The 21,915-nt window shown below is 47.0% G+C and overlaps 1 protein-coding gene across 1 annotated transcript in view; it reads right to left on the bottom strand.

The window, feature by feature from the left end:
- Positions 1-21,915, bottom strand: part of LOC148828770 (connector enhancer of kinase suppressor of ras 2) — a 75,793-nt gene that overhangs the window by 7,692 nt on the left and 46,186 nt on the right. The window contains exons 13-22 of the mRNA XM_088926055.1: positions 18,131-18,446; positions 16,979-17,112; positions 14,513-14,547; positions 14,114-14,134; positions 10,093-10,226; positions 6,325-6,373; positions 4,760-4,808; positions 4,177-4,349; positions 3,288-3,361; positions 2,372-2,443 (exon numbers count right to left, since the gene is read on the bottom strand). Of these exons, the coding sequence (XP_088782181.1) occupies positions 2,372-2,443; positions 3,288-3,361; positions 4,177-4,349; positions 4,760-4,808; positions 6,325-6,373; positions 10,093-10,226; positions 14,114-14,134; positions 14,513-14,547; positions 16,979-17,112; positions 18,131-18,446 (1,057 nt within the window). The remainder of the gene's footprint in view (positions 1-2,371; positions 2,444-3,287; positions 3,362-4,176; positions 4,350-4,759; positions 4,809-6,324; positions 6,374-10,092; positions 10,227-14,113; positions 14,135-14,512; positions 14,548-16,978; positions 17,113-18,130; positions 18,447-21,915) is intronic.

Raw genomic sequence — 21,915 nt, 5'->3', positions numbered from 1 at the left:
CATTCATACCTGCAGCCATAACCCTGCTCGGCAGAGGATCCCCTTGTGCATCTATACCGTGTATGTAATGTTTATTTGTTGTGTGGTCTTCTTTATATTGTCAGCTGCTGCAAAACAAATTGCCCCTTGGGGATAATGAAGTCTCTCTCTTTCTCTCTCTACTCTGCTCAAACCACTTTCAAGCCTGGCTTGATCTGCAGTCACACTAAAAAATGTTTTTTTTTTAATGAAGAAAACACCTCTGCTGAGAACCAGATACATTCTTGTACCTCTCACACCTTTCAGTTTCAATGCCACCGCCGAAGGAAAATAAAAAAAAAAATACATAAAGGTCGATTAGCCTGCTGTCATGAACAGACACGAAACAATATCATTTGTACCAGATTGTGATCCTTCTAAACTTCACCACACGGATACACAGAACTGCTCTAGCTGTCAGCACTCGAAAATGTGGCTGAGCATGTGCTGGTGGGCAGGGAATGTCTTCTTTTCTGATTTCAGCACCACGGAGAGCTCCACGCTCCACGGGCAGGCAGAACAGGGAGCAAAAATCGGAACTGTGGAGGAGAGAGTGTGCAATCTCCTTTGGCTGAAGCTGGTTTATCGGGTTTACGGCTCAGGCTCAGAGGACTTAATGCCAACGGGAAAACATGGGGCTCTCGGAGAGTGTGCCGCAGTATCGACTTTGCTCACAGGAAGTCCAGAAGGCCTGCCCAGATCTGCAGGAGCTCCGAGCGAGCCCTGCCCTGCGGCCTGCTTCCCAGGCAGACAAGACCGGGATGGAGTGTCAAAGCACTCTCCGAGTTTTATTTTCCGGGAGCGCTAAGATCGAAATTAATCTTTCGTGTCACGATCTTCGAAGATCTTCCGGAAGCAGAGTTCGTTCCCCTTGGATGGGCTAAGCCACAGGTTACATGGAAGACTTACGAGCTTGTTGGAATAGAGGGCACTGCTGTGAGGGATCACGAGGGAACGGGAGAGCACGACGAGGGAATCGCACCTATTATTTCTCACATGTGCTGTGGAATACTTCTCCTCGCACTGCTAATGAGAGTTTACCTGGACCTGCAACAATCCCACTTCTTTTAAAGATTTTTAAAAAGTATTTATTAAAGATTGAAGAGATCTGTAATGGGGACCAGGGCCCCAATCGCAGCCCCTGACCTCTTCTTAGACATTGCGAGACGTTCACAGTGGGGGAGGTGAGGGTGATAGGGGGCGTTGTGTAAACGGTGTTTGTCCGATTGCTTTACTTTATTGCAATATTAACGAGCCATCACATGCTTGTGTGCACAACAAGGCAGGTGTCCACACCAGAATACAAACTCCCCTGCATTTCAGAATGAGCTGTTTTATCATAAGACAATAATGTAACTGCTGGCTTAATGGACAGAGGACAGACTTTCAAAAGCCATCAGCACAGCCGCAAACAGGAATTTCATCTGTCCTGCTGTACTCTACCTGTGAGCTGTGAAGCAGAGGGGGCTGAAAAACACCATGCAGGGATGTAATTGTAATTTAAGTGTGTGTTTTCGATCCTCTCAGGTATTCACCAAGCTGAACAGTGCTCTGCAAAGCAGGGTGTATATAAATAAATGATTATTTGCTTGTCAGTCGTTTTTCCCCTGGCCTCGGGAGCACTGTGCACATGTGCTCCCAGGCTGAGCGTTAATTGTGCAGCAGGTTTTCCACAGCCTGCGGATGGAAGAGAGTGCACCCTGCGAGGTTACTGTGACTGGAGTGCTGGGGCAGCACAGCTCTTGGCATCAGGATGTGTCCCATTGAACTACAGCAGCTCTGCCAGAAGGGGGCACTGTTCCCGAATGGCCATGGGTGTTTTAGGTTTGCAACACACTGGAGTTCGGTGCCTATTGTCCCACTGCTGCAGGTTTTTTCAACACCCATACCTGCTGAGTTGAGGAAACTGGTTCTACATGGGATAGTTGAAATTAAGTGGGCAGTCAGCACTGACTCAGCCTTCCTTCTGGAGACAGCGGGGAGCCAAGTCCTCTCATGACTCTTTAACATCTGCCAATCATGGGAAAGTATCCCAGCAGGAAACCCAATCTTCTGTCTCTCACCGCAGTCATTTCACTGAACATCACTTCAGACGCCTATCACTGTGCCTTTCAGGTATAGACATGGCATCATCCAGGAGCTAAATGAATTAAAAATCTACAGGGGAATGGACAGGACTTTGTATAGGACCACCCCCATTGTAAACGACACTACAGAGATGTCATGACTTTTAACAAGAGTGACCTCTCCTTTCTTTATATGTCGGTGGTGGAACAGAACAGATCTGCAGCAGTTTTCCCTGCAATTCCACTCTCCAGTCTGGGAATTAAGGGAAGGAAGAGCACAGCCTCACCTGTTCATCTCCTCCAGGCAGTCGGTAGCGAAAAAGAAACTCTTGATTTTGGGATGACAGGCTTTAAAGGCACTGCAGAGGAGGACGAGAGGGAGAGAGAGAATCAAAGAGGGACATGTTAATAAAAAAAAAGCATTGTCCTCCTTTGACATCACCCCACTTTCATAACATGTGTCCCCACTCGAAAGGTTTTGAGCCAATGTGTTCTTCCTCTGTCACACCATCCCTGCTTATTCTACAACTTCACTGCTCCTGATAACAGCCACAGGAATCTATCAGACCATAAGCAGAAGCAAGGACATCTATGTCTTTCTCATCTCTAGAAACCGAACAGGTATAATGTTTTAACCTTCTTGCTCGAGACGTCCCTGTGCCAAAGTCCCTCAGACGCAGAGCAGCGAAAGGCACGCTATGTGAGTGCCCCTGCCATTCAGGCTCTGACGTCAGCGCTGGCCCTCAACCCCACGGCCAGCTGCTCCTGTGTTTCTGGTTAAACAGCCGCCAATCGGCGCCACAGCTGAGTCCGCCTGCTCCTGCCACGGAGACAGTGCACTCTGCCCATCTGTCTGCAAACTGACCCGAAACACTGCTTCAAATGCGACCTCTCAGGTGGAAAGATCGCTCTGGGAGAACACGGCTCTGTTACCAAAATAAGCAAATACTATATTTAGCACTCATCGCAAAATAAAAAAAAAAAGAAAAGCCTGTCTGATCTTCTCTTTTGCGTCCCCGAAACATCCCTGCGCTTGCAACCCTCTGAGACAGCCAAGGCAAGAAAGGTGAAGCAAGCCTCTAGATAACCCTTTCAGAGGCATGTATACAAGCAGGGCAGAGTCTCGTTAAACAAAACCAAATGTCCTGGTGCCGTCGTACTGTATATTCTACATCAATAAACAAAAGGACCCGGAACACTTACAATTTCCGTCTGCATTCTATTGCTCTGTCTATCCTGAACTCCGGGAGGCTGATGAACCCTTCAGCCTTCTCGTCCTGGGGAAGGGGGAGAGAAACGAAGAGTGACAGGGTTACAAAGGGTCTAAAGCAGAAAGGGAGCTCATCTGTTCTTCTGCATCACACGTGCTTTCAGATACCTTGACCGCACCAAAAGCCGCAAGACGTTAAGTATTGGTATCTGATGGGCAGTGTTGTGCGGCCAGACTTCCTTCATCACACAATAATTCTCAAAAGCATTAGCTTCTTCCCAGGTCTCATGATATTCCAAACCACAGGTGCCAGTTGTTATTTCCTCCCTGTGAGTAGGGCTTGATCATGGAGTACAGAAAACCAAGCACAGCTCAGTCTCTGTGGTCTGGGAAGAGAGAGTGTCACCGATATAGCCGGTGTAGCCACAGATCACATGTGGATGAATCTGCTCCTTTCCGAACTGAGCCCTCCAGCACTGAGATCTCTTCTTGAATCACGCAAAGGAACAAGTACAAGTTGATCTGAACTTGTTGAAAGCAAAAGCAGACAGAAGAAACTCAACAGCAGGTGTTTCTTCAGGTGTGAGCAAGAAGGCTGAATGGCTGAATCCTTACATGCTCTTGTATGGCTGACACAGCTGCCCGCTCCAGCCTTTATAAAGCATCCCCAGCAAACATGATTAGAGATCCAGCAATTTAGTAATTAATTTAGTAGTAGTTAAGAGCTAAACTGAACTGAGGAGAAGTGAGTGGCCCCTGAGGAAAGGTCAGGACCACTGCGCCCTTATCTTCGAACCTCAGGGAAACAAAGCTGATGGGCAGGCTTGTCTCCAGTTTGCCCCCAGTGGAGAACAGCAGTCAGGGTCAGGCGGGCGGACTCACGTTCTGGTTGGTGTACCAGTAGAGAGAGGAGTCCTTCAGGATGAACCAGTACTTCTTCCACTTCTGCGTGAAGTAGCCCTTGGCATCCTTCTTCTTCCAGAGCCAGCCCTCGCAGTCTCCATGCCCCAGGTCCTTGCAGGAGATCCTCCGGCGGCTCCCGCTGGTCAGAGAGCCTGCTTGTGGTGGGGGAGAGACCGTAAACTATGAGAAATGGCCACCCCGGAACAGCCACTGTCTCCTCTGTCGAACCCAGCTCCCAGCACCAGGACCTGGGTTCCACCTGGTCTCTCAGCTCTCAATGCTGAGACACACACACACACCCCTGCAGGGCCCCCACAATCAATGTGCTGCTGGTCTGCTTTCCCCCCACTTCCCTGGGTTATACCTGAGACACATACCCCCCACCCCCTGTGGCCCTGCAGGGCCGCCACAATCTGCGCTCTGCCAGCCTGCCCCCATCCGCCACTCCCCTGGGTTATACCCGAGACAGACATCACCCTCCCCACCCAGCAGAGCCTCGGTCACACACTCACACTGCCACAGACACACGGGGGTCTCTCAGAAGCCCCCCACTCTCGCGTACCTTTTGTCCTCTTTTTGGTTTTAGTCCTTAAGGAGGCGTAATGAAATGACTGGAGACAGAAGGGAGAAGAAGAAAAAGAGAGAGAGAGACGAGAGTTATTCACTTGAGCCAAAGGTACAGATTTTGTAGTCGGGCTCTGCCACCCTGCAGATCATGGACGATATCTGCTGGACTCCAGAAGCCTGCCGGCTGCCAAGCATCCCTGGCACTGCCACACCAAGCAGTATTTTCCATGCCCTACTTTTGTATTTGTTGTGAGTGTTCTAGCAAAACAGGCCACTGCACAGTTACCATACTGGGCTGGGTGTGGGGGGGAAGGGGGTATACTCCTATATAAAACGACCTGATGGCGCCTCCTTCCATCTCTGTGTTTTTGTTTCACAAGACCCTGGACAAAACTCCTGTTCATTTTGTTCAACTGATTTCCAAGATACAGCCTGGGCTCGATGCAGTGAATGCAGCTGACTGAATGCATTCTCCAGTACGCTGAGACTGCCCTGCGCAGTTACAGCTATGTGCATATGATGGTTTCAAATTTTTCACTCGTCAGCTTAAAACCCCTTTTTTCTCCTCCCCCTGCGAGCTCAGAGCCCATTAGACCAGCACAGGAGAGCAACGCAGAGTGAGGAGTCATTACGATACAGGCAGAGACCCCCCAGAGACCCTCCTCCCCTTATTTCTCTTCAGCATCACCAGGGTCCAGCTTCAACAGCCAATTAAAGGGTTTAATAAGGTTTTGGCTGAGTGGGATGTTAAGCCAACCTTGCCTGGCATCTGTGATCAAACCTACTCGGTGCTTGTCCGAACTGCACGGCTCTCTTGCTCCCTGGCTCTCTCCCGAGAGCTACCGCAGGCCAGGGCAAGGAATAAACCGGACAACGCATGCTTGTCCCCGTCCTCTCAGGCAAGTGCTTTTGAAAAGACGAAACAATGATCGCTTTTCAAGTCGCCTGCATTTGAATATCTTATTACTATGTATATTTTAAAGATCTAATAAGATAAGATCACTTTATTAGCTCTGCACAATTTCTTGTATTAGGAATTTGTCTTTTCGCATACCCCAGCTTGCTCTCCATGAGACACAGACACATAGATAGGGAGAGGGAAGCTTGGGGTCAGAGCGCAGGGTCAGCCATTGTACAGCGCCCCTGGAGCAGTTGGGATTGAGGGCCTTGCTCAGGGGCCCAACGGAACAGGATTCCTCTGCCGGCTGCGGGATTTGAACCAGTAAACTTCCAGCCACAGGCGCAGATCCTTAGCCACAGAGCCACCACTCCGCCCCTTCATAGCTGATGGTCTAATGATCTTTTCTTTGTTGATATGTGTTACATTCCTTCCTGCATTTCTGTTAAAAAAGGAATTCTGGTCGACTAAATATGAAGCTGCAAGGCTCCTTGGACAGTGAGTGGTTGTCAAGTGTCTGTTTTCAGTGAACGTTTGGCTTTGTGCTGGTCTGAAGCAAATCAGAGTAAAACAAGACATTTCCGGGAGTCTACAAGCAAAAGCTCAACACTCAGTTCAGCTGGTCCCTGCGCTGTGAATGCCAGAGCAGGAAGAGAGCTCACCTTCCTCATGGATGTACCTCCTTGCCGCTCTACGCCAGAACTAGCATACCTGCGGAGAGCATGGAAAAGGGAGACAGGTCAAAAGAGAGGAGGAGAAGGCTAGAGGCTGCCAGACAGACAAATGCAGAGCACCGCGTTTTGATCAGCCTGCAGAACGAAACCCAGAGACAGTGCTTTTGGACAGATGAAAGTAACCTCTGGGTCCTGCCACCAGGAGACACATCTGGAATTTGGCCGGAGGACAGATGTGCTAGTTTTAGCACAACCAATGCTTGAACGCAACAGAAAAAAAAAACACTTTTCCCTTATCCTGACCTAGGTATGTTTTTTTTTTAGCTGTAACCTTTAAAGTTTTTATAGCAGGGGATGCGTTTTGTTGTGGAGTGACACCCAGATTTTTAAGCCTCTCTCTCTCTCTCTCTCTCTTCGGAAATCGCGTTCGGTACCAACAATCAGTGAAATTCTTCTCAGAACGAACAGGGCTCAGAAAAACAAGCTCTCTTGAAATGAGCCTTCCTCTCAGAGCACACGGCGCACACAACAAGCCTTGATCACGAACAGCCTGAGCCGGAGCGATGTAAAATAAAACAAACACAAATGTATTTATCGGCGCTCATCTTTCCAGGGACTGTTGCAGCAGAGTGGCTTGGTGTCCAATTAGACGGCAGACAGATGGCTTCTCTCCTGTTTTGCGAGGATGCTGTGGTAATCTCTCTAACACATCACTCCATTAACTCTGTGGGACTGGCACTCTGGCAGCGATTCCTTCGCCCCTGTGCCTCTCGCCGCCTCCAGAGCGCAAACAAGAGAGAGAAGCACGCTGCTTCAGATCCCTCCGTCTCGCGCTGGGCGGAGGCTGCTGCCTTGCTTCCTCGGTTCCGCCACCGATCCCTGGAATTCTCTCCCGGGGGATATCGGAAACATTCACTCCCGCTCTTCCAGGCCAGGCCTGCTCCTTGCCAGAAGAGATCCAGCTGAGCCAGCCTCGGCAAACTCAAATGCCACAGGCGCACAAGTAGGTGGCGCTCTTACCTCTGAAGGGGAATTCCTAAACCGGTGACCCCACAATGGTGTGAGAAGACACTGGGGCGTCACACTGAGGGTCTGATTTATTAGTGGTTGATCTGATCGTAGCGTTTTTAAGAGTAGGGCTGTGACCCCTGGTGATTAAATTCTGCTCTGAGCTTGCACACAGTTCCCCCTTAACTCAACTGGCGAAGGAGTGTCTCACTCCTCCACCCGAACTGCTGTGCACTGGGGCTGCTGGGGCACAATGTCCACTGTGTCACCCAGGTGGGGGCTCCGCTGCAGTGCTGGAGGAAATGGGTCCCTTCCTATATGCACTATACAGTGCTTGGGGGGTCCTTTAGGATGAAAATCACTAGGCAAATACAAGCAATTCTCATTCTAATTATTTATTAAGACAACGTATTGAGGTTAGAATAGTCATTAGCCACAGTAGGGAGAAAAAACTGAAACAGGGTTCATTTAAGCTCTGAATCTGCACACAGACAGACATGCAACATGCATGGTTCTATATCCCTCTTCAATATCCAAAGGGCTATGGAATCCAATGGTATGAAAAGTGCTACAGTATAAAGGTGCAATCAAAAGGATAAGATCTCTTATTTAAGATCATTGCAACCTTGGAATGAAATGAAATGCCATCAGAAGAAAAAGCATTAAAAAAACGAAAAAATTAAAAAGGAAATACTTTAATGATTTAAAAAAGACCTCTTTGGAAAGTTGTGAATTAGAAATAAAGGGCTTGTGGCACGTAGGAAACCCTTCAAAACTGCTTGTTTCCTCCCCAGCCAACATGACATCATTCGCTTTTCTATTTTTGTTGAAAAGGGAAAACGTTGCCCTCTTTGTGTGGTTTGTGCTGCTCTGGTGGAAACTGAACAAGGCCAAAGTTGCAACAAAAAGGGAAAAAAAACTCCAAAAATGACATTCAGGAGTACCCACGTTGGAAACGATAAAGTGGTTATCGTGGTTAATTATCTTGGGAGCCCAGCGAAACCCACAGAGGCTGACAGGAAGCAAGAGGCAGCTTTTCCAGCCACAGACAGAAGTCTCAAGGAGATGAGGATGCTGCGCTGAGAGAGACAGTCACGAGCCTCCTTGACCTTAGCACCCACCATCGCTGTCAAAATGGCTGTCAAGTTTTTTTTAAAAGCAATACTCCCAAGAGAACATTCAAAAGCTCAGAGGAACACCTAATTACGTCTAGGAGAACATCCTTTATTTTCCTTGCTCACCATAAATCCCATTGTATTTTCATAGCTGTAACCTTCTAGGATGCCTCATCTGTCTTATCAACTTCTTTGTCCCTACTCTCGATGTCTATATACACTGAGAGACATTGAAAATGCAACACATGGACATTGGAACCCAACATCTTTTTTTGTTGCACTTTTAAGGACTGTCACTACATGCTGTATATATCCAGTTTCTTGGTCATTAATTGTCTTATTCCAGTCTCTGTGGTCAGATGATTTTCGGTTTATGTTTAAGACATTTGATCGGACAAGAGCAAAGTCTTGCGCACAGAGCTGACGAGAGACCAGGGGCCACAGATTGCTGTGATCACCTTTCAGCGTGTCAGCAGCTCAGTGTGACTCACCACGTCACCACCATGCTGACGGGAAACAAGCAGGCTGAAAAAAGAGAATTACTGTGTTTCTCTGGAGTATGACCTCCAGACACCAATATTTGATCTCAGTTCCCGGCAGGAGAGAATTAGCAGGGGTTATTTCAAGGATTAGCAAAGGTAACCCCACAAAAGATATCCGACAGATTGTTTTTCAAAGCTTTCACTCTTTGCAAGACCTACCACAGTTTTTTCAGCCAAAATGGACTTTCAGCAGAAATTTCCAAATACATTCTTATGAGAACACAAATATTGTTTATCTGTCCCATTTTCACTCTGTTGGTAGATGTGTTTCTAGACTGCATTCAGAGAACAAAAAAGGGATAGCAAAATTCATTCAGGTGCACAAAGGTTTAAAGGTCCACACACCAACTGTAAGCCTGAATCCTCACAGCACAGCACACTCTCACATCAATGTCACTGTCCTCTTGCTGGTGCCTTAAACACTAATGACAACATCAGTCAGTGTAATATCGGTGTCTTATCCAGACTGTACATCTCACAACATATTCAGATTAAAACATCCGTTCGTGTCTCTCTTCAGAAATGACGGGGCTCAGCCAGATGAACAGACCTCAAGCCTCGGGTTAGTCATAAACGAACGAGCACTATGCACAAGCTCGGCCTGACTCAAACGGAAATGAATAAAGATGATTACAAAGAAACACCCTCCTGTTTTCCTTCAATGATATCAAAAGAAAAACCTTTTCGTTGCCTTACTTTTTAAGGACAAGATTCAACATTTCTGGGGGGGTTTATTTCTGCCTGAAAAAAGGGGAGATAATATTCTGGCTAACCTTTGTAAAATAACACACTTACTGCATATCAACACATTTGAATTTGTTGGGCTGTATAGCTTTTAATAACACCCCATCAGCCACACTTGCAACCGATTCTATTCCACTCCTTCTACAGCTAATAAAAATATGTTCAATACCGTAGAGAAGCACCTCAAACCAACTCGAGCCAGCTGCAATTCACAGTGGGCTCTCAAGAGGTTGATCAGATCTGTCACGAGCTCCGTCCGGGCTGACGAGTCCCCTCCTTCTGTCTGACTGCTTCCATCCCCCCCCGTTCTCACTCAGAGAGGACCCCCGAAAAAGAGGCGCGCTCACCTGTCCGATTCCCCTGCGCGCAGCGTGTCCCCGGCTCTCTGCGAAAATAAAAAAAAAGACAGCAGAGGATGAAGGGAGACCGAATCTGGGGTGGCAGTCGGGTCACGGAACGCGAGCAAGCCCACACTTCCTGCCTATCGGCGCGCAGGGGAGTGATGTCACTCTGACACCGGGGATGTGGTGAGCAAAGAGACGGGTGTCGGTGCCAGCAGTGCAGCTGAGGGGCCTGTTATGTAACTGCAGGGGTGGGGGTGGTGGGTAGCATGAGAAGGGGTGGTTTTCGGAACACCTCGGTAACTTCCACGCTAATAAGTGACGAGTAAACAAAAAGCTATCGGTGTGTAAGCAACATTTCCATTTAATCACTACCCCCACCATCCAACTTCCAGTCCAATTCAGGGTCGCGGGGTTGAGCTGGCGTCTATCTCAGCCAGCAACGGGCGCAAAGGGAGGGTACACCCTGGATGGGACGCCAGTCTCACACACTCACACCAGGCCCAATTTTCCCAAAAGCCTTCCAGCATGGTTTTGTGTAGTGGGAGGAAACCAGAGCAACTGGAGGAACCCCACAAAAAACACGAGGAGAACATGCAAACTCCACACAGATGGCATTCTGTGAACTGAACCCAGGGCCCTGGTGCTGCGAGGCAGCAATGATGGCTACAGCACCACCCTGATGCCCCAATATACCTACCATATAAATATAAATGAAGGAATATAAAGGAATATAAAAAGTGCTCAAGTAGAGCACAGAGCAGTGATCTTTAAATGAAGGGTCAAGTCCTGTCAGCCTGAAAGTCGCTTCACACTGAAGACAGCTCAGGGCTTCTCCCCCCTGAGGCAGGAACCTCTGAGAAAGCTAACAATGGACATGAGCCATCAGCGCAGAGAGACTACCGCACTTATTTCACACAGAAGAGCACGCGCTCCTAAGCCAGGGTCTCAGACTGAGTTCCTGGAGGAGCTAATCAGGGTCTTCTGGCTTTTGTTCCACCCAAGCTTTCAGTGACATAGTTAGTCTAATTATTTAATTAACCGCATAATCATATAATACTATTGGTAACTGTATTTCTAATGAAGTGAGTAGTCTGCTGCAAGGTATATTGGGAAAAATCTTGTCTAAAGAAGAAAATAAGAAAGTTAGTTGTCTAATTGTCTATGCAGAAGATACTAGGCCTTCCAGGAAATGAGCTTGAGACCCATGATCTAAGAGACACACAGGGTTTATGACATCCAAATCTGGAAAAATGCCTCTATATAATACAATACATATTGTAATACTGTATAGTACTGATATGCTATTATTACCTTTCTCAGTATGTCTCATACTGTATGTTTTTTTAGTACTGTATGTATGTGCTATTTATTGGATGGGTGGCTCCAGGTCAGTATGATTCCGTTTCTGAATAATTCAGCAACTGCACGCCCTCTGATCTCTCTCCACGACCTGCAGATGAAGAGAGGCTGGCAGCCGGGGGTTCTGCACCAGACTCCCACCTCAGCCAGCCCCCTCCAGCTGCGTGGAGCAGAGTAAACGACCTCTTAAAGCCGGGGTCTTAAAATAGCCCTCCCTCACAGCCTGGAGCATTCGCGTTGTTCCGCTGGTCGTCGTGCCAGGACCCAGCGGGTTACATAACAACCATGCATCTCCCCAGATACCACCACACTGCCCTATTTAAAACACAGCGGAAACCTACAAGGAAAAGCATTTTGTACATGCTACAGTAAGCATGTGTATTCATGCATGGCAAAACGACCACCACAGCCTAAAGTTTCCATTAGTGCAAGACTTTCATCACTCATAAAGCAGAAATGAGGGAAAATTGTCAAGTCGATTCGTTCCACCTCCAAAACTGGATTCACAATGATTTAGTCATAATCAGGTTACTGCATAACGAACCTCTAAATTCAGGTGACAATTAATAGTAGGTACAGCACATACTGTACATGTGTTATAGAAGGTATATGTCTCTCATAAGGAACACCTTTTTTAAAAACATTTCAGAAACAGACAAAAACATACCAATTAAATCACAGCTTCAAGCTCCACTATTAACACTCATCCCATTACAAATCTACCAGTACTCTTTATTTTAATTAATTTCATTATTTTCATTTATTATGACTCATTATTGTCATTAACTGTATTTATTTCAGTGAAACGCCTCCTACCCAGGGGCTCTCTGGGAAATTCCACATTTCCTTATTCTCAGCTTTTAAGACTCAGATATATTTGCAGTGATAATGAAGACTTTCGAAGCAAAGGTGAGGATATGTGTGGCCTCTTTTGTAAATTGTGGTTTTGCACGGACATAATTCTGACTACTGTAACAGTAAACAGCTTTAACCAACAGGAAGAAACGTACAGACAGCAAATTCCCTTTAATCACTACTACACCAACATAAAAATACACAGATTGTGCAGAGGAGCTTCAAAATTCTACAGCACCAATTTTTTAAAACTCCACAGCTAATTTCATACAGAAGGGACAAGAAACTAAAGGAATACTTAGTGTGCAGTGACATTTATCATTCTGGAAAGCCTCTAAAAGGCACTTTATCATGCATTAGACCAAGATGTACCATCAGCAAATACATCAATACCTGCACAAGGATCAGACGCCCTAAATCATGAGTTGTCATTTACCAGGCCTTTATGTGCAAATGCAAAGACGTACTGGAGAATGATTAGCTGATCACTTTGTGGAACATATTCTTTACAAAGCATTCAAATGAATGCCACAGTACTTCCAGATGCCTGACACTTCAATATCAATAATCACACCTCTGTATACATTGTTATCAGTAGAATGACTCAGACCTTTGACCTGGGGCTTCAAAACCCCTTGGAATAAATATTCTATAATGACACCATCACAGCATCATGCACAACATTCTGAGCAACGGGTTTGCTGTAGACTGGGTACATTTCCTTCTCGACAGCTAGAGGAATTTTGTCCAAAATATCTTGAAATATACATTTTGACAAAGAAAATCTAACAAAAATCTATCTAATCTAAAAAGCTCAAGTCTGTGAACATCACAAAAACATTTCCTTTTAAAGGTATGGGAAACACTCAGTGATTCAGTGACAAATATCCTAATATCAGTTTAATGTCCCATTCTGCTTTGTGCCCAACCACGAATACAGAGAGTGGATGCACTGATCAAGTCCCTTCAAAAAGTATTGCATGCATCTCCAAATCTTTGACAGCCGACTCGTGAAAGGCACAAGGGGAGAACATGAACCGAGCAATGCTTTCCGCCTGAGGAGTGTGGCTGCTGCCTTACCCAGCGCGCCTCCCACACTCCCTCTGCTCACTGAACTCCCATTGTCGGGAATCTCCCAGTGTCCCGGAGAGCTCTGGAGGAGCCAGTCTCCCCAGAGCTGCACCGGGAGTCTATCCCTCCAGCCAGTCTACCGAAAACACACAGCAGCTCAGCAATGAATCAAAGCTGGTGGCTTCGGGAAATAATTCTGTGCTGCCGAGAAATCTGGCCCCCACACAGAGGGATGTGTGCATCAGCTCCTCCGAGAACATCTTTACTGATAGCTTACATCACTGTTTCTCTTACACTCTTCAGCACAGCCGCCCTTGGTGTCACGGACTTCGGAACTAACGGAGAAATTCTGCTACAGGGGATTTTTATCTCTAAAATTTGACGTTTTTTCCCCTGCGGTAATGGGGAAATGCGCAAATTAAAACAAGGTAAAAATAACTACTACGTGGGTTTAAAATTCAGGAATTTCAAGGGTGCTTGATCATGATCATGGCTGCCGAATGGCTGTTGTTTTATGAAACTGATATATATATATAGTGATATTAATGATAATCCCTTCCCTTTGGGAGATTGAAGCGGTGGACTCCGAAGGACTATGGAGCAGAACTAATTCAGCAGAAGCAACTAGACCACTTTCCCCCTTCTCCACCTGTCACCAGTGTAGGGCTCTGGACAGTGACACGACTGTAAATGCTTCCTGAGCTTCGGGGGACGATGCCGCACCAAGCAATAGACTTGCCATGCGGAACCTGAGCCCCGGCTGTGAAGAGGGGGCACAGCCGAGGCCGAGACCTCTGTGACACCATCTCGACTCCCCGCCGGGCCGGAGAACGATTCCCGCCCCGGTCCCCGGTCCCCGGCACGACGCAGGCGTCAGAAGTGCTGATGGGGAGTGATTAAAATTTAAAGGAGGACGATTCCAGAGCACAAGGCAGGCAGCTCCCTCCTCTCTACGCCAGTTAACATTCTGGAAGAATGCCTCTGCCTGCTGGGCTTGCATCAGTGTCTCCAGACCTCACCGTGGATCAGGCCCGCTATTCAATATTTAAAGTGCGACTAAATTTACTTACTCAGAACAAACAGCAGTTAGAAATGAACTAGCTCAAAGTTCAGCTGTCTGTGCCTTCGATTCTCACACCTTTGTAAGACTGTTCTCTCTGGGTGCCGAGAGACCTGGAAGACAGGACCCAGACGTTTCGAGGGCACGAAAGCAGTTGTCTCGATTTTCTCCATTTCTTTGAATAAGATTTTTAAAAAGACCCCTAGTTACCCTGCGAGCATGCCTGCAACCACCCCCAGCCTGCAGAGCTGATGTAAAAGCAAGAAATAATTTAGAATATTGTGCACAAGTTTCGGTAAGATATTGCTGTTCTGGGATGAGTCCAGAGAAGAGCCATCAGATATATTAATGGGCTTAAAGGCCTACACTTTGTTTTAAGATTAAAAGAACTGAAAGAGCTGCGCTCTACAGAAAAGACTATGAGGGCACTTTGATTCAACTACTCAAAATCCTTTAAGTCAAAAGGCCTTGACTCGCATCCCACTGGACTTCTTAAGGATCGACCCTGAAACACTTTCCAGAGGACACAAGCAGAAACTGCTTGGAAGTTCACTTAACACTGAGGCCAGGAGAGACACCTTTTTCTAACTTTCCTCTTGTTCTTGTCGCCCTCTGCCAGCTGAGTGTCACCCCTGGGGCTGCCCCAGTCACCCCGCTATCTCCTGGCCTGAAATATTGATATGAAGAGTGCGGGAGATTGCTCTGCTGCTCTGCCTGTTCGTTTTAAAGCTATTAGGTTCTAGTGGAGAGGAACGGGAGGCTCTTTGGCTCAGTTCATCCGTTTCCTTACTTGTTATTAAAGGTAAAGGTTTATTCCACAAAGAAGGCTCCACAGCCTAAACGTAGTCTCTCTTTTCTTTTCCTTTCGGCAGAAAATACACCTGAAGCCGCTCCCTGCTTGTCTGGCAATGTGCTCTGAGCAGGGAAGGGAGTGTGGCAGAAGGAAGCATCACTGGGACAGACCAGAGCTGCACTCTCCTGTTACAAATGTAAAGCCAGAAATGCCCAACTTACAAGCTCCTGCCATCCACACCCCACCCCTCTGCATGCCTCCTGCGTTTCCTGGTTCTACTAGGAAGAGTAAGAACGAGTGACCTTCACTTCCAGGTCACGGAGTTCTCTTCCATGGTTGTTCAACCCCTGGGATGCATCAAAACCTCCCCGATAGCTCACGGCAAGGTGTGGAACTTGCACCATGTGGGGCCACACACAGACGATTACGCAGAAGGCTCATATTTATGCCACCAGGTGTGGGGTGCTGTGTTAAAACTGGGGGATTCCACTTGGGGGGGGGGGGGCTCCTTTTAGTTCTCACCCATTCCTCCTCTGAGCTCTCCCCCTCGTTAATCAATTACTCGTTGCCTCGCAATCAGTGGTTGTGCCGAAGCCGCCGTGTGGCTGCGCGGCATTAGGGGACCCCCACTGTCAGGCCTTCTCAGCTGGGAGTCCCTGCCTTGCATGGCTGAGCCACGCCAAGCACCCAGTCCTGCATTTCCACAGCCAGTGACACAGAAATAAGTGATTACAGTAAGGTTATTACATAGGTGTGCTTCGCCCATGAGCACATTGTCAGCTCAGTCCCTGCACTACTCTCAGAGTAAAACAATCTCATTTTTACATCCATTATTAATGAATCCAAAAGGTTTGCACCTCAGAGACCAAGTGCTTATTTATAGGCCTTATCTCACAATGTTGATGAATAAATGATGACACTCATTACGGATTCAGATTTCCTTCTTTATCTCTAACTTCCTTGATGTCTTGTCAAATGTAATTTCCCTTGCCAAGCTCACCTTGGGTTTCTGGGTCTCAGAAATGCAAGGAAGCTTCAGCATCACAATAAACTAGAACAGCACTGTCGTTTGAAGAAGACTCTCTTAATCGGAATTCTGGAAAACCGAGCTTCTCCTGAAATGTTTCCCTGTGCACACTGAATTCTGTACTGTAGTCTTTACAGTACTGCCCTACGAGGAGATCGATGGAAGACTTTCATTTTGGACACGCGCGTCTAGGGATGACGGAAGGGTCTCCTTCTTGCGGATGATGCAAAGACACATACAGTATAAACCATGAGCTTGATCTTGTTGGAGAACGATGCCTGAAATGCTCCCCTCTCCTATAGATTCACAGCACTTTTTTCAAGAAAACACTTTGCATCGCCTAGATATGAAGCCTAAGATATATCAACTCAATCCCCCCCATGCACTTTCCAATCTTTGAAGAAAACGGTGCACAGCGAGGGATGGAGACAGTCAGAAAAACACAGATACGCATGCAGACATCTAAAAGTAGAAAGTCCAGATCCTTCCTTTAGAATTTAAGCTCCCTGTCACTGCTGATGTAAATGACTGAACACCATGTTATGATTACAGGTTTCTGTCAAACAATGAGTGCAGATAGATCGAGGGCACACACAGCTAACCTGTCTTCATCCTAGGGACAGGTAAAGGTGTATGCCATGCTGAAAGGAAAAGAGACACAGTGCTTTGGCAGTGGAGCCTCCAGGTGTGTCCTGGGACCTTTACCCGTTCCTTTGCAGCCTACACGTGCCGACGGAGCTCCCTGCTCGGATCTCTTCATCCTTTCTGTGCTTTGGCCCAGAGAGAAACAGCTCCTGCCGGCAGAGCATGCGCCAGTGTCCCTGGCACAGCTCTGGAGCTGCCCACTCGTCCCCGTGCCTGTCAGCGCCAGGCTAGAGGCTTGAAGCCATAATCAACGAATCAGGAGCCAGCAAGGAGCTTCCCCGGGCCCCTGTGCAGAGCTGACACGCGAAAACGGTAATTTCACCACCCCTGACTGCGATGAGTCAGGAGGGAAAATTACTCTGTAACAATGTGTGTTTTTGTAGAGGGAGGAATGGTGGAAGGGGGAGCAGGGGTACACCAAATACTAGAAAGAAAACAAACAGTGATTTTAGGCTGGCTTGCACGCCGTAGTACAGAATCCTGAAATGACTTCTATTTTGCTGGGAGACAAAGACGGCATGACAGCGGTTGATGGAAAGCAGCTTGACTCAGAAAACACTTTCTAGTTTCACACACAGGCAGCATCCCACCCCCCTCAGCTCTTGCAAGAGCAAACACGCAGACTAGCAGCTCTCACAGCACAACCAGGGTCTATCATACGTATCTTTGAGTTAGAGAGTGGACAAGGGCAAAACTGACACAACCGTCCATTTCCATTTAGGTCACACGGACGCCTGACGCCAGTTAAAGGTCTCACTTTCTCCTGCAGGGCCCTGGCCTGGCTGAAAGCTCAACTGTGGGACACCACCCTGAACGGAGTGCAGCAGCAATGGAGATGCACAGCGATAGGTGATCTCTGAAAAAATCTGGCTTGCAGCTCAATGAAACAGTGGTCAACAGACCTCAGAACGAGAATCAAAGCAGGAAAAGTATTCAACCCATTAACCCCCTCGGCCAACTGACCATTCTAGCTGTCAGTCATTGCTAATGTTGGGCAACATCAATCAATCCTTCATGCACAAGCAAACCCCGATCAATCAAATTACTTAAATCTGATTAAGACACATCTAACTACGGGGCAACTATCATGGGGCAGCTTTCAAAGTCTTTTACAAAATAATCACTCTGCTTTTTTTTAAGTGGTCACACCAGGCTAAATTTTTAAACCCATGTTCAGGGGCAGAAGAAAATTGCTCCGCTCCTTTGCGGTTCTGCAGCTTTACACTTTTACAGGGACTTCCAGCTAGCGGGCAGGCAGGCCGCCTCTGGAAGCAGGTAGAGGAAGAGAGCGCTCACGTGGTACAGCGGCACGGTGTTGCTCTCGGGCAGCGGGAAGGGCAGGCTCTCAGGGGGACCCGAGTCCATCCTGACAGTGGGGGCCAGCAGGGAGTTGGGGCTGATGGGATAGCTGGGGCTGCTGGGATTCTTGCCCTTCTTCCGGGACCGACGCCCCGTGTCCCTCTTGCACTCCCGCTGCGTCTCCGGCTCCTCCTGGATCACCAGGATCTTGTCGTCGCTCAGGTAGCGGAGGAGGGAGTTTTCCGAGTCTGGGGGAGACAGAGGAGAAGGGGGAGGAGGTTAACCTCACCGTCGTTCTGGGGCCGGGAAACCAGACTCTCCCGACAAAACCCCAGGAGACTGGTTTCATCGGAATTACTAGAGAAACCTGGCAATAAACTAGTCACTGACACTGGTCAGAAACCTGATTGATCTTAAAGGACAGGATGTAACTCTCTTGAAGGAGCAACTTTATAACTCCTATAGGAAGCTGACATTTAATCTACTACACCGCTGTGTTTCTTTTGTTACAGAGCAGGTCCAAGACTGCACTCACCCACACATTGTTCCCAGAAAACAGCCAGAGTACTGGAATCCAGTATCAACGAGAGGACCCAAACACGGAGATACGAAAACAAACACCCATCATTTACAAAATGATGATAAAATGCTAGTGCAGTGCATTACGTTCAGGGTAGCTCCCAGAGAAACAGAGGAAAGCTGGGAGATGTGTTGGAAAGCTATAGAGTGCAGGCAGGCGATACTGTGCTTTCATGAAGCAGAACCAGGTCTACTGGTGCAGTTCACCATGGTCACACTTGACCACCATCTGCAGATAAACCACAAATAATCTGTATCAGACAGGGGAAGAGGAAAGTTGAAACTGTATTCATTTGTTTATTTTTAATAAATAACCTATCAATGGATAGATTACATTTATAAAGCACCTTTCATCCAAACTGCTTCACATAGAGGAGGGGACCAATTTCACCTCCCAGTGCTGTTCTTACCTGCTTGACACAGGGCAACCATACTGCACAGCAGATCAGGCAAAGAAGTGAGACATTGCCTCATTAATTAATTGATCAGCTTCAGCATGAAGCTCTCTTGTAAGCATCGATCTTTGAGCAGCTCATATGGCCTTTCCTAATCCAAATCCCTACAGGCCACAATCTGGAAGGTTTTCAGGCTTTTTCAAGTTACCGGCCACTGAAGACCTCTGCAGAAAAGAGTAAAATAATAATTTTGACCCACATGACAATCTTCTTTAGATCTAAACTTTCTTACAATGTTTAAAAATTTGATTTGCTGGATTATAATCTCTGAGAACTAGAATTGAAGGCACATGAAATAATTAAAGGGGCAAATGTTCCTTGTTTCACCATTGCTCACAGGCAATATGTGTCTGTATCTTGATTCTGAGGCTTTTTGGAGATTTCAATAATGTCACGGGCTAAACTTAATTTACAGTCAGAGACAGCAATGATTCCAGTAACAAGTAACAATCAGACGCATTGCATCTCTCGAATCAACCTTGTCAACAAGCCACACTGCCAATGCACTGAGTAACCAAATGATTCCCATGCATCTGGTTCTAGGAACAGCAGAACTGGCCGGCCCTCTGGACAGACAGGTCTCCCTAAATGTTTCTCAATAGAACATGCACTGGCCTTCAGAGCTGTCAAAACAAGCTCATTTTGTTTGAAGAGGGATCTCTGCCAGGTGATTACAGTGTCGGTGCAAACAGAGCGGAGCAAAGCAGGCTGTGGGCTGTGCAAGGATGAAAACACTGGCCATCTCTCTTGCTGCGGGCAGCTGCCCGGGGCGGTCGAGGGGAGAGCGTGGCTGCCGGCAGAGACCATCGCAGCTCCCTCTCAGGTGGGCGGCTTCTATATTTAGCTCCTGTGCGTGGGAGTGCGGTGCAATCGCCCCCACACATCCAACAGGAATCACTTTCTTTAATGCTATTCATGGGCTTTTCACGATGGCTCTCCGCTGTCGACATGCCTGTGCCAGCTGAATACAAATCAGGGGGCTCTGCAGTGGAGGAGAGCTTGCAGAGCGGGGGACTCTGTGAATGTGTGTGTATCGTCTCAGGATGCGGTGGCTACATTCGTACAATTATAACAACAACCTTTCGGCTCCTCACATGCTATCTGCTCTAGAATGATAAATACTGGTTATTAGGAAACGTTACGGAGGTGTGTTTAATTGATTCAATAATTAGCACCCTTGTGCACATATAAAAACACATCCTGTGTTATCTTGGGTATCATATGCCACAGGGGTGCTATTTTGTAACTGTGCAGTTTCCTGGTTTTACTTTTACTGCCAGAAACTAGGATGTATAAAGTGAAGAAAGCAACTAAAAGTCCTTCCCCTTAACCTGCAAAAAATACTGGAAACCCACTAGTCTTCCTGAATATACCATCAAATTCCAAATTAATGTATTATCCACTGATGCCTGATCAGTTGCTGTATTTTGCTCACACACTGTGTACTTACTCTGATCTCTGGGGCACCTTGACTGACTAAGTACTGCGATACAGCAAGCACGATTGTCAGGCAATATGTCAAAAAACGCGGATTTAATTATTTATATCTAGTTTAGTGAACACAGGAAACATCTAATAAAAAAGCATGAGGGACAAAAAGTGAAGCAAACAATGAATAATGAATCCATCTATGAATATGTCATGTTCAACATGTGTGTGTCCAGTTGCTTGTGTTGCAGAACATGTGACGAAGAGTCCCCTCAAGGTAACTGTGGGCTAACTACAATGATCCAGACTATTTTTAAAAAATGAAAGAACATATTTTTTTCTAAACCTATGTACTTAAAATATTTAATTAATATTCTTGGCACACACCTGTGTACTTTTTCATTTTTGGTGGAGCGTAGCACAGGAAATAAGAAAAAAACCAAAATAGAATGAGAGTCAATGGAGGCCAAAGGCAGGAATGCAAAGATGAGCTGCACAGCTGTGTGTTTGTGTAGCAGAGTGCACGCTGTTGTGTCATGGGGAGGGTGTGTGCCGGTGGGTGACGGGAGCATCAGCACTGTGGGCGTGCAGTTAAACAATTCTTGAATTTACTTGCAGTTGTGTCATCAGTGCCACATAAAAACAGAAGATAGAATATGAAACAGAATATGATCAGAAACCAAGGAAAGGATTCCAGTCCAACGTGTGTCTGAACACTGCAAAAAGCCCAGAATGGAAAAAAACATACCCTGATCATCATGTTTAGCAAGGATAAAAGCAATAACTGCCGATAAGGTTGAATACCAAGAAGACGACCGACAACAGTCTGAAGAAGATCCATTTTTGTCGGATTTAGTGTATGTGGCATTCATCTTGACTGGGGATTCCCCCACGGGGGTCTGTGTCAGGCTCCCGCAGGTCGATGACAGTAACGCCACAGCAGTGGAGCAGCGCTGGGCTCGTTCGGACCGCTCCGTTAGAGAGGCGGGTGTGTAGATGGTGTGAGGCGATTGCGACACGCGGGCTGAGCCCGCGAGGGTGAGGTCGTCTTGTGCGTCTCTGCACAAGTGTGCAGCGGAAAGAAACCCACGCAGGCCTGCCAGGAAGTGGTTAAAGTGGGGAGCTAGAAAAACATTAAATATAGATTTCGAGGGACTATTTTTAGACCGCTTCGCTTGTGTGAGCAATTTCTGAAACGGCTTGAAGAAAAACACCAGAGGCTCAGATAACAGGAGAGATATTCCTTCCCAAAATC

This window comes from Atractosteus spatula, chromosome 9 (genome assembly GCF_055471065.1).
Source record: "Atractosteus spatula isolate fAtrSpa1 chromosome 9, fAtrSpa1.hap1, whole genome shotgun sequence".
NCBI classification, from domain to species: Eukaryota; Metazoa; Chordata; class Actinopteri; order Semionotiformes; family Lepisosteidae; genus Atractosteus; species Atractosteus spatula.
This window is presented reverse-complemented; position numbering and strand designations above follow the sequence as displayed.